This window comes from Lepidochelys kempii, chromosome 9 (assembly GCF_965140265.1).
Source record: "Lepidochelys kempii isolate rLepKem1 chromosome 9, rLepKem1.hap2, whole genome shotgun sequence".
NCBI lineage: Eukaryota > Metazoa > Chordata > Testudines > Cheloniidae > Lepidochelys > Lepidochelys kempii.
In genome coordinates this window covers 34,607,025-34,620,531 of record NC_133264.1, presented here as the reverse complement: position 1 = coordinate 34,620,531, position 13,507 = coordinate 34,607,025, and the positions used below count along the sequence as shown (strand labels likewise).

The following is a 13,507-nucleotide window of genomic DNA, read 5'->3' as shown; positions in this document are numbered from 1 at the left end:
ACAGGATTGGTTACAAGAGTTGTCTTTGGTGAGCAATCTATGATACAAAATGAGGTGGGGTAAATGACTGGTCTCTTGGGAATGGGAGCTACCTGAATCTTTTGTGATCTTTGGTGTATAGAAACCCACTATCACTAAGTCCAGCTTGTCTGGATGGCAAAATAGACTGGAATGCCCAAGGGCACTGTCCAGTGTTTTCCCCAGGAATTTAAATGGGGGTGTGTGTGTTCAAATTTACAGTGGGGAGGGTCAGGGCCAATGAAGGGTGAGACCGTGAGGGTGAAGGTGAGCTTTATGGCACCATAGTAAAAACTGAAAAATGTTTCATGACCATTTTATTAGATTTTTTTAAATCATCGCACAAATTAAAGTTGGCTACTCAAGCCTTCTATGAAGCACTACATCTACATCCTTCTTGGTTTCTTGTTATAATTTTGCACAACTCTGTTAATGAACTTCTTGAATGCAATGCATTCATCTTTGGTGGCTTCTTGTGTGTCTGGTACTTCCATTCCTTCAATTGATATGCTCATTAGTTCATTCACATTGTTGGGGACACTGGGCACTACACTAGGTAACTCGGGAGGTTGGAAGACCACGAGTGTCGATGAAGCCCTCCTGCTCTACGCCCGGATAAACCAAGGCCCCTTTGCTTCTTGAACCCTCTGTGATCCTGCATAACTCTGAGGAAGCTAACACACAGACAGGTTTGCACACGGCTTGCCAGCCAAGGCCAGCTTTGGCCTGGGAAACAGATAGATAAGGCAGAAATGTTTAGCAAAAACTAGTAACAAATAGGACCAAATAAGGCAAGGCTCGGGCAATGCTACAGAGGAAAAATACAACTGGCTGCTTTAGCTGATTGGCTACGGTATTGTACGGGGCAACAGGTAATTAGTGGCTTAAGCTTGTGTAGTGAAGTAGGCAAAGGTATAAAATGTATACTGGAATCTGCTGCAGGATTTGAGACAGCTCAGTCTCCCTGAGCCCTATTTGGAGCTCCAAATAAATCTCTCTGCTTCTCCACTCCGTTGTGGTCATTGGCGCGACGCATACTGGGCAACGAACCCAGCTGTTTCTTGCCTCGGGCACTCTGTGCCGGCAACAACATGATCAGGCAGAAGGCGACTTCTTTCAAAATACAAAATTCTATTCCATGATGAAAAAGAATGAACTGTAGCTGTTGTGACTGGGAGTAGCAAGAGATGAATTCCTACTTCTTTCATCCCAGGAAACATAGGATAAAGATCGGGTCGAGCCACTAGTGATGATAAAAAAGAAGTTGAAGTCAAATCTTCATTAATTTGTCATATGATATTCCACTCTGTGTTCAAATTCTCTATTCTGTCCTGAGCACATGGCAGCCCCATGGCTGGTAGTGCCTCACTCCACTCAACTGTTGGTGTTTTATAAGATAGGGATCTGTAAAAGCTACATAGAGGTTGAGTAGAATCTAGAAGTCGCTGTTGTAGCTATATTTTAAGAATCAAGTCTGTGTACTTTTTCAGTTGTCTTAAACACTCCTTGTCTGCTTCACTTAAGGATTCAATATAAATGCCCTCATTAGTCAACTTCTGGACTGAAGTCTTTGCTTCTTCCAGTACTTTTTCAATGGGTAGCTCTCTGATTGATCCAAATGTAGCTTCTATTGCTGGACAAAGAGCTACTACTGTTGTAGCAGATGCCTGGATGGCATTGTTTAATGACCCAAGTGGTTTCAACAGTAGACTTATAAGAGAGAGAATGGCAATAGTCTTCTCTGAATGTAGTAGCAAAAGTAATCTACCAGCCTCACTATTTAGATCCATCCCATCTTGGTAGATGCTTTCCAAAGCCAGTAATAATGGCTGGAGTAATTTTAAGACAACAGCCAAGGATCGCTCATGAGAAAGCCAGAGGGTTTTCCCAGGTTGGACTAATTTGAACTTCAGTCCCAGTGTATCTTCTATATTTTCCAAGATATTCAGTCTTTTTGGACTCTTGCTGAAAAAAGAATATAATAAAGACATTAAATGTATAGCTTTTTAAATGTCTTTTGATGAGTCTTCAGCTCATACTAGCACTAGTTGGAGTAGATGCCCTCTGCAGTGTGTATAGGAGAGACTAGGGTTACACTTTTGTCTGAGCAAAGTTTGTGCTCCACCATGTCTTCCAGAGAAGTTTGCAGCTCCATCAAATGCACAAGCATTCATCTGTTTGGGGTCCCATTGACAAGCATTTAACTCTTCTAAGATGTGGGTTGTCACAGATGCAGCCAATCTGTCTTCTATAACTTGAACATCTAGAAATGCATCTACTGGCCTACCACTGAAATCAAGATAATGTACACAATGACTTAATACTTGATGACCATTTGCATCGGTGCATTCATCAGCCATGTATGCAAATATTTTGACTGTGGTGAGAGAGTTCTTCACTTTTTCAGCTGTTGAGTCTTTCACTGTTGCACCACATGCATCTAGCCCGTCAGTTGAGTTTCTTGAGGAAAGATAGTGAGCATTTGCTGGTCTTGTTCAAACCAGTGTTCAACTTCAGGATGAACAAGTGACAATGCACTTCACATTGGCCTCCAGTTTGTAGTGTGTGGTATCTCTTGCTTAAATAGAAATTATGATGCCAAGGCCATGTTTGTTTACGTGAATTGTGTTGTGTCTCCAACATTCTTAACAACCTTATTAACACTCACCAGTGTTGTCCTTGGGCAGTGGGGACTCAGAGTTCAGAGGTGCTTTCACATGATTTCATTTCTCAGGTGGGTGGCAAGAAGGCACCTTGCTCGTTCCTCCAGCTGCTCACTGTTTGCTCTGGCCACTGTTGTTCGTTGTGCTACTGTTCACTCCATCGCTCTGTTGCCAATGGCCCTGTGCCGTCACCTTCTGCTGCCACCTGCCACTGTGACCTCTGCGAGTTGGTCTCTTGAGGTTCCACTCAGCTCTCAGTGATTTTAGCTGAGGTCTCAGTGGGGAACCTCGCTGCTAGTGCAGACTGGGCCATCTCTTCCATAGAAACACTGTCCCACAGCAGGTCTAAGCACTCAGACCTGATTATTAGTGATTTCAGCTGTAGTGATCACTTAACAAAACAAAGACTATCTATGGAGCCAAATCAGCTCGGTCTTTAAACAGTGGAGAGGGGCAGGTCTAATAGTACTTGTGACTCAGGCAGACCATCAAGCAAAATACCTGTCCTCTCTCTCTCTCTCTTGATGCCCTCAATCAGCACAGGCTAAGTACAGTTCTACTGTCCTTTACTCATACAATAAGAATAACAACATTTCATAACACCTTCCCACCTCTGCATTCAGGTGATTTGTAACCCAACCCCAGCCAAAATCTATCACTTGGGCAACACTCTGTTTTCTGGATACCTAGGTAGATTAGGTGTGAATGTAAATACAATCTGGTCCTGAAGCCTTTCCCTCCAGCCCCCAGCTCATCACTAGCTGTCAGGGAGAGCTCATTTAGACTTTGCTTATAAATCATAATTTGAAATTATTAGGTTGGCCAACATCACCGAAATGAATGCACTGACACTGTCATAAAAAACAACATCTGTATAGGGAAGCTAGCCTATGTTCATACTTTTCAAATCTATTATACTTTTTCAGATACATGTATTTTATCATACACTGTGTATGCTTTTAAAGTGTGTACTAATGTTTCAATTTCAATTCAAATTTCCGAACTATCTCTAAATTGGCAACACTGCATGTAACTAGTTCACAAAACTGGGGGGGGGAGACACACCCCCTTGGGGGGGGGGCGTAGGGAAATCCCTGGCACTGTCTGTGACTCCCTGGTAAGATTATTATGGTGCTTTAGGAGTTCACATTTGTTACTGGATTGATGAAGTCTAACTGTAGAACACACAACCAGTTTGGGTCTCTGCCCTGCTTTTTGGCAGTCTGCCCTGAGGTTGGCACTCACTGTCATGAACCATTCTAGACACCTGGAGACCTACAGATGGGCTAAAATGTTTATATGGTGGCATAAATTTCTTTAGATTATAAACCTTAAATAGTTACAGCTGATATAAGTTATGAACTAGATATCTTATAAAGAGCTTCCTCACTGGAGATGTGCTCCCTCCTTCAGTTTCTGCTTGAAAAATCTGAATTACTTTGAAAAACCCAAATTATTTGCTCTTGCTCTGGAAAGCTCTAGCATGAATTCACACTACACATTTGAAAATCTTTGCATACGTAAGTTTGTACAAAGTAGAGCTAGCTGAAAAACAGGCAGCTCTAGTACATAACAAAATGTGTTTTTCATTTTGTGCCACTCTACTAGTCCCACATTTTGGTATCCCTTATTTCTTTATATGAGAAGAATCAACTAACTTTGGCATTAAGCTTAGACATAAGATTTGAATAAGGCAAACATTTTATAATCCTTTGAATGACTGAAAATGGCATGAGAGTGACAAGGTGGGTGAGGTAATATTGTTCATTGGACCAACTTCTGTTGGTGAGAGAGACAAAAGTGTTGAGATACACAGAGTTGTTCTTCCGGTCTGGGAAAGGTAGCCACAGCGTCACAGCTAAATACAAGTGGCTGTGGAACAGATTGTTTAGCATCAGTATTTAGCACATATTCTAGCACAGTATTTAGCACAGAGACTTGCAAGTGAAGTGACCTGATAACACTTCTGCAGTCTAACAAAAAGTGGGGTTTAGCGGGTTACAGATTGTTTTAATACACCATAAATCCAGTTTTTTTTTTACAACCATGATTGTTCGTGTCTAGCAATGTTATGAATGTTAAGCTCCCAGGCTCACCTTTTAACCATATTATGCAGGTTTTTCTTGAGGACGGAGATTCAGATATGGAATGATCATTTTGTGAAAAGTGTTTGCCCACAAGCGACATGGTGCTTTTGTCTTTTATAATTTTTCTGTGGGAGTTCATTTGAGAGCAACAACACTGCAAACATGACAATGACATTCACATTCCTGAAAAACTTTCTGTGAGCCCTGTCTCTGTTGTATGTCAGCAAGGGCTTGGTCGCATTCAGGGGAGTGCTGACTGGTGGAAATTTTTCCTTCAAAACTGTTTTCTGATGGAAAACTGGAGTTTCAACTAAATGATACGTTTGGGAAAAGTGCTGCAGAAAACGTTGGTATTTAATCAAAATGCCAAACCTGTGAAAACTGCGTGTGTGTGTGTGTGTGTGGGGGGGGGGGGCTGCCACAATGTTTTGACTGTTGATGCTTTGCCAAGAAGCTGACAGTCTGAAAAAGGGGTTTGGAAATGTAAAAGATTGAGTTGTGGTCAAGTGTCCACAGGAACCTCCTCCTCCCACCCCCTTTTGGGCTAGCTCTAGGTCTGCCTTATTGGGGAATCCAGGAAGTGGGCGGGCGGAAGACACCCTCCCTCTAACACACCCATCCGAATCCCTCCTTTTCGCCCTCGCCCCTCCCTGGCCTTTCCTCCCCACCTCGGCCACTCCAGGTAAGAGCCCCAGTGGCCACGCCTTTGTCGGGTTGAGATCGGGGAGCTGCGCGTCCCCCCAGCCGGCAGGGGGCGCTGCAGGCAGCCACCGCACTCGGCGCAGCCGTCCCAGGCCCCCGCCTCGGGCCCGCTCTCCTTGTCTGATCCCGCAACGCCTAGGTGTCGCGCAGGTTCCGCCTAAGCTCGTTATTCAGCCGCCCCAGGCCCCGCTCCGCTCCTGGCCTCCTCGGCGCCGCTCCCCCGTTGCGCGCGGGCCTGGTCCCGGTCCCGACGCCTCCCCGCGTCGCGGCCGCCGCCTCCCCCCGAGGCCGAGGGGGGCCCGCCGCCGCCGCCTTCCCTCAACCCCCGGGCCCCTGCGTGCCGCCGCCGCCGCCCGGTGTGTGCGGGGCCCGGCTCCTGCCGGCTTCTCGCCTCCCAGGCGGGGCGATGGCCGCGAGCGCCAAGCGGAAGCAGGAGGAGAAGCACCTGAAGCTGCTGCGGGAGATGAGCAGCCTCCCGCCCAACCGCAAGTGCTTCGACTGCGACCAGCGCGGCCCCACCTACACCGACATGACTGTGGGCAGCTTCGTGTGCACCTCCTGCTCCGGCATCCTGTGAGTGCGGGCCGGGGCCGGGGCCGGGAGAGGGGGGTCCCGGCTGGCTCTCGCCTGGGGCGTTTGCCTCGGGTGGGTGATTCTCTTGCGAGGGCAAGTTCCCTTCCTTCTCCTCCTCCGTTGGCGGGGGGTGGGCGGCGGTGCGAAGGCCGGTAACCGTTGGTGATCTCGCAAGGCTGTTTGAACGTATCCAGCAACGGCGCTTAGTTTGCCCTGGGGGATTGAACCGGACAACGGCCTGGTTTCCCTTCTCTGGGCTGGGTTTTACTACCCTGCTGATCCTTTAATTTTAACTAGTCTTCTGAGTTTGCTTAACACTGTGGTGTACCAGAAGTCATTATTTTAGCACTTGGAAAATGATTATACGAGACTAATAACGTGGATTAGGGGAGTTAGGGCCTGATCTTGCAAGCATGTATTCATATGAATAGTTGTGTGACCCTATTTAGTCCAAGCTCTTGCAAGATTGAGTCTCAAATCACTTGCATTTTAAAAACTAAAAATATAGAAATCGTATTTTTAAGCAACACTAGGGGGATGTTTGGAAGGGAGGGAAGCAAACTACTCATTTTCATGACTATTTTTCTCAAAATAATGGAAGGATTAATTCTAAAATAAATACTGACAAAGTACCTGTTGCTAGTAAGGTAAATCATTGTTTTTGATTTGATACATATTTTAGTTCATAAAATTGTGATGCATGAAGGGTCATGATGAGGTAGGACAGAATTTGTGGAATTCCAGGCTGTCAAACAGTTTGCTTATATAAATGAGTTGGTTTTCTTCGACTGGATTAAAGTTTAAACTGTGGAAAGTACAGGAGATAGTTTGGTAGAATTTTCATGTGATAATGGTAACTTTATCTTTAAGCTGTCCAAAGTTACTGGAAATGAAACTCTGTTGAAATTTCAAGAATGTTTTCCGGTTGCTGTACCGAAATACAGAATTGATTCTTTATGAATTGCTGTGCTTACACGTGTACTGTACAAATAATGGACCCAACAGCCTTCCATATCTTCCTTTGCCTCACCCCCATCCCCACCAGAAAGAAGTGAATGAAATCAGAAGCATTGAAGAGCAGTTGGTTTTAAAGGGTATCTTGTAAACTCATCTGTGTAACTTTAGTCATATTGGCTTCAGTGAGATGGATAAAGCTTTGCATGTGCAGATGTTTACTGCTTTGAGTTTTAAAGGAAGGAAGCAATTTGACAGTGTTTAGGCAGTAAATATTATTTCATTAGATGACTTGGGTTTGTATATTGAATTCAGAAATCCAAATAACCTAGCTCTTTATATTGAATGGGAATGAAGAAGTGTGTGTGTGTGTGAGTGGGGGGGGAAGGGGGGAGATAGCAATTGCAAACTAAGTGTCTTGGTATAACACTGGTAGCTTTAAAAAAAGCAAACAAGTTAGTTCTATGCTGCATTTCCTTTGAATAAGCTGTTTTTTATACCACTAGACTCCTAATTAATCTTGCTTTTCCTTTTCTTTTCATTGTGTTTTGCTCAGATGTCTCTTCACATGTGTATACTTGTGTGAAGGCCATTCAAAATTGAAAAGTGAGCTCAGATTGTGGAAATGTGAATGGGCTTTAGAGTTGGATGTATACTTGGTTCCTAAAGTAGCCAATTCAAAGTAATAAATTACCTGTGCTTATCTTAAAATAGTTTTGAATATGCTGTACATAAGCTTAATGACTGGATACGTTCCTTCTGCTTAAACTGATAGCACATTTAAATTACTCATAACGGTACTATTTTTAATTGGCAAGCTGGCTATTTTAAATAAACATGAGCACATGTGATATACAAAAAGTGACTTCAGTTGGGATGCAAGTGACTTGGATCCCTTCTAGCTCACCAGTTAGTGCTTCTGTTTATGGACCACTGAGGTCTATAGTCCAGTCTACAATAAGAGGAAGGATTCACCCACAGCAAGTCAAACTGCAGGATGTGGGCTGCTAATTGTCTAGCCACCACTGGTAGACGCTACACATACATACAAATAGCTGAAGAGACAAAGATATCCTTTGAAGGAGAGCTTCTTAGTCTTTTGATATAATTTGTTAATCTTCTAATAAAGTAAAAATAAAGTCATTGCCCAGCGTTTCTAAATATGCAATGTGTGTTTAAAATCCTAAGGAAGTGGCTACTATTTTTACAAATAGAGTAAATAGCAATTAATGGGTCTTCAAAAATTGTAATATTTTGTTTGAAATAAACTTAGTCTCAGACTTTCATTTTGGCTTATAATTTCTTCATATATCGTGTATTCTGAATCAAGAAAAAGCCATAATAGTTATGTAAGAACCTGTCCATATCCAATTTATGCTTTCTTTGCAGAGTGAGTTAATATACTTAATGCTGATACAAGTAACACTTGTCTAATAGCTAGGACGGTTGCTGGTGTTTCTCTAAGGGCACATCTTCACTGGCAATGTTAAAGTACTGCCGCGGCAGCACTTTAACGTGGCTATGTAGTCGCGACTCTATAAAACCCACCTTCTCGAGGGGCATAGCTACCAGTGCTGGGAGCACGGCTTCCAGCACTGGTGCACTGTCTACACTGGCACTTTACAGCACTGACACTTGCAGCGCACAGGGGTGTTTTTTTCCCCCCCACACCGCTAAGCGAGAAAGTTGGAGCACTGTAAAGTGCCAGTGTAGACAAGCCCTTAGTCTTGCTGTCTCATTGTCTTTCAGAAGTTTCACTCAGTATTCATGTCAAAATGGAACTATAATTCAAACCAACTTGTTTCTTACTACAGACATAATTTTTAATGTGGAATTCAACAGTGATGAGAGAGAGAACTTAGTAGTAGAGCAAGATTTTAAACTGTTAGCTTCTGCATATGGTCTCATTCAAAATTACCCTAAAATTACTGTAGTTCATATAGTTTTGACACCTACTGCAGTGGTTGTGGTTTGGAATTATTTACTGTAGAGCTTTATTCATGCAATTTATCACATCATCTGTTTCATACTCTACAGTAACAGATACAGTTTTTCCTATGTTCCAATTTTAATTTTTGTTTTTCACTATTGTTTCAAAATGTACTTCCTTTGTAGTATAGTGAGACAGTTATTTCAAATCTAAAATGCATTGTGCAATGATGGAACATCAGATTCTTATTCTGCAGATTAAAGTGGCACTTAATTTTGGTTCAGATATTATTTTGGAAGAGGGAAATTATGTAAATAGTGGAAAAATTTATACTTATTATTGTCAGCATTAAACTTTTAAAGCTGGTATTCAGTTACCTTCAGAAGATGTTTCCAGAATTTGTCTGATGAAGTCTAACTGTATAGATCATACTTTATTTTGACTAAGACTGATAAATATATAGCATTGCTCCTCTCCAACAACCTCCTGTCAGCTTTTGTAATTAAGGTGTGGGAGAAAAGAAACTTGCAGTGCAAACTAGGTTTAATTCAAATAGGTGATCTTTTTTGCTGTCCACTTCCAACTCTCTCCAAAATAGTCTTATTAGCTTGCTCAGTGTCACAGAAGATGTGTCCATGGTGAAAAAACAAGTATGTCTTTGTTGTGAAAACATTGGTCTTGACTTGATAGTTAAAGTTGTATTTTGTACTTAAATCAGGAATTAAAACTATGTTTGTGGGTTAGGCATTAGGGAAACACTTCCTAACTGTAACGGCATTTAAACACAAACCAATTATCTAGGGCAGTGGTTCTCAATCTGTGGTCCATGGACCACCAGTGGTCCACGAGCTCCATTCAGGTGGTCCGCGGATAGTTCACTCTAAGGTGTGTGCCTGGGCAGCCGCACACAAGAGAATGAAGGGCCTAGTTAGTGGAGGTGCACAAGGATGGGTCCGCTAATTTGGTGCTTGGATCCTGGAGAAGATGCACAGGTAAGGTGAGGTGGTGGCCTGGTGTGTGGGGGAAATAGCGGGTAGACGGGAGGGGGCAGTGGAGTGAGAAGATGGGGTGAAGGGAATTTGGGACGTGCAGGGTTGCGGTGGCCAGAGAAAGAGACGACTTTTCCCAGTTCCAGGGCTGCGGCTGCTGGGGAGAGCCCCCCCTCCGCCCCTTCTTCCTAGCCTCAGCTCAGGGGCTGCCGCGTTGGGGGGGAGAGGGCACATCCACTGCATTAGAAAGGTAAGACTACTGATATTAAAATATGAATTGTGTGCTTTTATTTGTAGAACAAAAAAAGTTAATTACCTTTTTTTTATATAGCGCTTTTAACCAAGTGCTTTACAATAGTTAGCTAACGGTACAAATAACATTTGGAAAGATCATTGAGTGGTCCACCGAGACCCTCAGCAATTTTCAAGTGGTCTGGGGGGTGGGGGGGAGTTTGAGAACCACTGATCTAGGGAGGTTATGAAATCTCCATTATTGCAGGTTTAGACGTGTTAGACAAACGCCTGTCAGTGATGGTCTAGATAATACTTAGTCCTACCTCACTGCAGTGGACTAATGACCTATTGAGTTCCCTTCTAGTTCTAAGTTTGTTTTTTTTTTTTAATTCTAATTGGGATTCATGCTCAGTTGAACCAAGGAAACCCCTCGTCTCGCATTCATTTATAAGATGAATTTATCTCTCAAATGAAATCTAAATATAATTGTCTATAATTTTCAGAAATTCAGAAGGATATTTTAGTATTGACAATATGAGACTTTACTTTCTATATATTATAGATACAACAGTTGTGTGGTTCTATAGTCTGATTTAGTGGTCTGTAACAGACTCCTACTAAACTTAAACACTTGTTAGATTTAAGTTTGTCTTAATATGTGGAAACTGGTGGATTCCATAGGTTAATAGAATTTGAAGTAGTACAGTTAGCTTTAGCTCTGCTTTTGGCCCCCTCTTTGTTGCAAACGTACAGCTATGGAACTGCAATACGTTACATCGGAACTGGCTCACTTGTGTCACTTCTGGATGATAGTGACACATGACTGAACCCTTTCTACTCACTGGCTTTTTCACTGCTCTTTTGTAGCATCTTACAGTAAAAGCTCTTTTATCCAGCACTTCACCAACTGGCAAGCTCTGTAAACCAGCATTTCTGATCTGCACTGAAAGTCAGGTTTATATTGCGGTTGGTGCGGGGCCGGAACGGGGCTGGGTCATGGAAGGGGCTGTGGGGCATGCTCTGGGAGGAAGTTTGGGTCCGGGAGGGGGCATGGGGCAGGTGGTTGGGGTGTGTGTGTGTGTGGGGTTTGGGGTGTCAGATGCGCGTGGGAGCGCTCACCTCTGGCAGCCCCCCGCAAGCAGCTCTGCGTCCCTGCTGTTGCTGGCAGAGGTGCAGCCAGGCAGCTCTGCAGGCACGCTGCCCTTGCAGCTCCCAGCCAATTGGCCAGGAACTGCGGCCAATGGGAGCTGCAGGGGGCGGCGCCTGTAGATGGAGGCAGTGTGCCTGCTTGCAGAGCTGAACCACCTGGCCGCGCCTCCACTTGAAGCAGCAGGGACAGGGAGCTGCTTGCGGGGGGCCATCGGAGGTGGGGGGGGTTCCCCCTGTCTAGCACCTTGTGCCCCGCAACCCCCTCCTCCTCCCCGCACTCCAACCCCCTCCCTCTGAGTTAACCGGCATTTTTAATTTAGTGGCACCCCTGTACCCCCAACTTGCTGGTTAAAAAAGCTTTTATTGTACTTTTGATTTAAATCAATTCTGTCTTGTTACAGTTGGAAAAATTACACCATTGCTCAGGGTAGCATCTATCTCTATCTACCTTAGGTATCTGTATGGCCCTGTGTCTCAGTTCCCTAAGTGACATGTCCAAGGTCACGCAGGAAGACTGGCAGATAAAGGACTCAAATCCACATCCTAGGCTAGTGCCCTAACTGCTGTTACTGTACAGTGCAAGAAATAACAGATACAGATTACCAAGAATGATATCACAGGTTTAACATGAAAGATTTTAACGTGATTTGATCAGTTAAATCAGTTGTAATTCTGTCCTCCTGTGTGTTGGCCTTCTTAAAAGACAAAATTAGCATATTTAACTATTTGAGTTGCTTAAAGTGTAGTATTGGCATAGCTCCACCAATACACCCAGCTTTTATAGCTATGTGAGGATGCTTGCGCACATGCTTTAGATTGTCTTGGCACACTGTGTTGTGGCGCCTTTCATTTAAAACTCCATAGTTTTTTGAAGTGGGCTCAGAAGGGGTAAACGTTCTTCTTTTGCTCTCCCATTAGTGGCTGTTCAGTGGCAATGTTCACATAAGGGCTTTTAAGCCCTTTGAATTTCCTTTGTAGTTTTTCTTCTCTTCGTGCATTTTTAATAGGAAGGCTCTGAAATTGATTTCCAGCTAAAATTTGTCTCTGGCAATCACTTTTACTATTTTTTTAAATTCTCTGTAGAATCTGGGAGAGGGGGCATTCTATGAATCTGTATGTGGGTGTGACATCACTGCATATATACTAAACAAAAACACCTTCGAATTTTTTTTCACAGCCATGTTTTGCATTAGGGTTGTTAAGCTCAAAACATTCTTGACATACAGCCACAAAATAAAGTGGTCTCCTAATGGTACATTTCCTTCTACTTCTCCACTTGCTGGCACAGTCCACTGTGCTCCACTGTCATTTACCATATCCTTAAATCAAAAGGAGTACTTGTGGCACCTCAGAGACTAACCAATTTATTTGAGCCCAAGCTTTCGTGTGCTATGGCTCACTTCATCGGATGCAGTGAGCTGTAGCTCACGAAAGCTCATGCTCAAATAAATTGGTTAGTCTCTGAGGTGCCACAAGTACTCCTTTTCTTTTTGCGAATACAGACTAACACAGCTGCTACTCTGAAACCTATCCTTAAATCAATCTCCTAGGGATGCCTACATTCCATCACCACCTTTACCAAGCAACCCCCTTTAAAAGAAATCAAACAACAAGTATCCCCAACTAATAAGGTTGTTGGACTAATAACATATTAAGTTTGACAACCAAATGTCTTATGTCCATATTCATAAGAATGAGACTTAAAAAACATTTATGCAATTATCAGTAGTAACTGATGCAATAGAGCATCCATCTTGTGGTGGTACAATGCTTTGTCATGCTGGGGATTAGAGGTTGTGGTCAAAATTTCCTTGTCTTATAAGGGAGCAGTTGCTGGGAGGGTTGCTGAGATAGTGTACTTAGCCTTTGGTAGTGCAAGAGGGTGGCCTTCTCTTTATGGATTGGTATATGTCCCTCAGGCAGGATGTCTGACTCTTGATTCACTGGGAATAAGGGCCTATTCCCCTTATGCCACATCAGATGTGCTATTTGCAAAGGAGAAAAACATGGTTTTCTTTGAGCTTGGGCTACTCTGCTGTTTAGGATGAGCATTCTGATCTTGGAACAAAATGCGTTTGCAAGGGCAACTACAAAAAGATGCACAAAAACTGGCTCTAGGTCTGTATTTTCAATACTTAATCTCCAATGACAACCTAACTGAATTTCTTACTCTAACTGCTGTAAAGAACTGTAAAGATGCTAGTTACA

The 13,507-nt window shown here is 43.3% G+C and overlaps 1 protein-coding gene across 11 annotated transcripts in view; it reads left to right on the top strand.

Moving 5' to 3' along the window:
* Positions 1–5,563: 5,563 nt before the first annotated feature.
* AGFG1 (ArfGAP with FG repeats 1) overlaps positions 5,564–13,507 on the top strand; it is a 68,273-nt gene continuing 60,329 nt past the window's right edge. For 3 of the 11 annotated variants that reach the window (XM_073359884.1, XM_073359883.1, XM_073359887.1), the window contains exon 1: positions 5,574–6,043. In XM_073359884.1, the coding sequence (XP_073215985.1) occupies positions 5,877–6,043 (167 nt within the window). In that variant the 5' untranslated portion in view covers positions 5,574–5,876. Of the gene's footprint in view, positions 6,044–13,507 lie in introns of all 11 variants that reach the window. The other 8 variants (XM_073359879.1, XM_073359876.1, XM_073359880.1 and 5 more) reach the window with 5 other exon arrangements.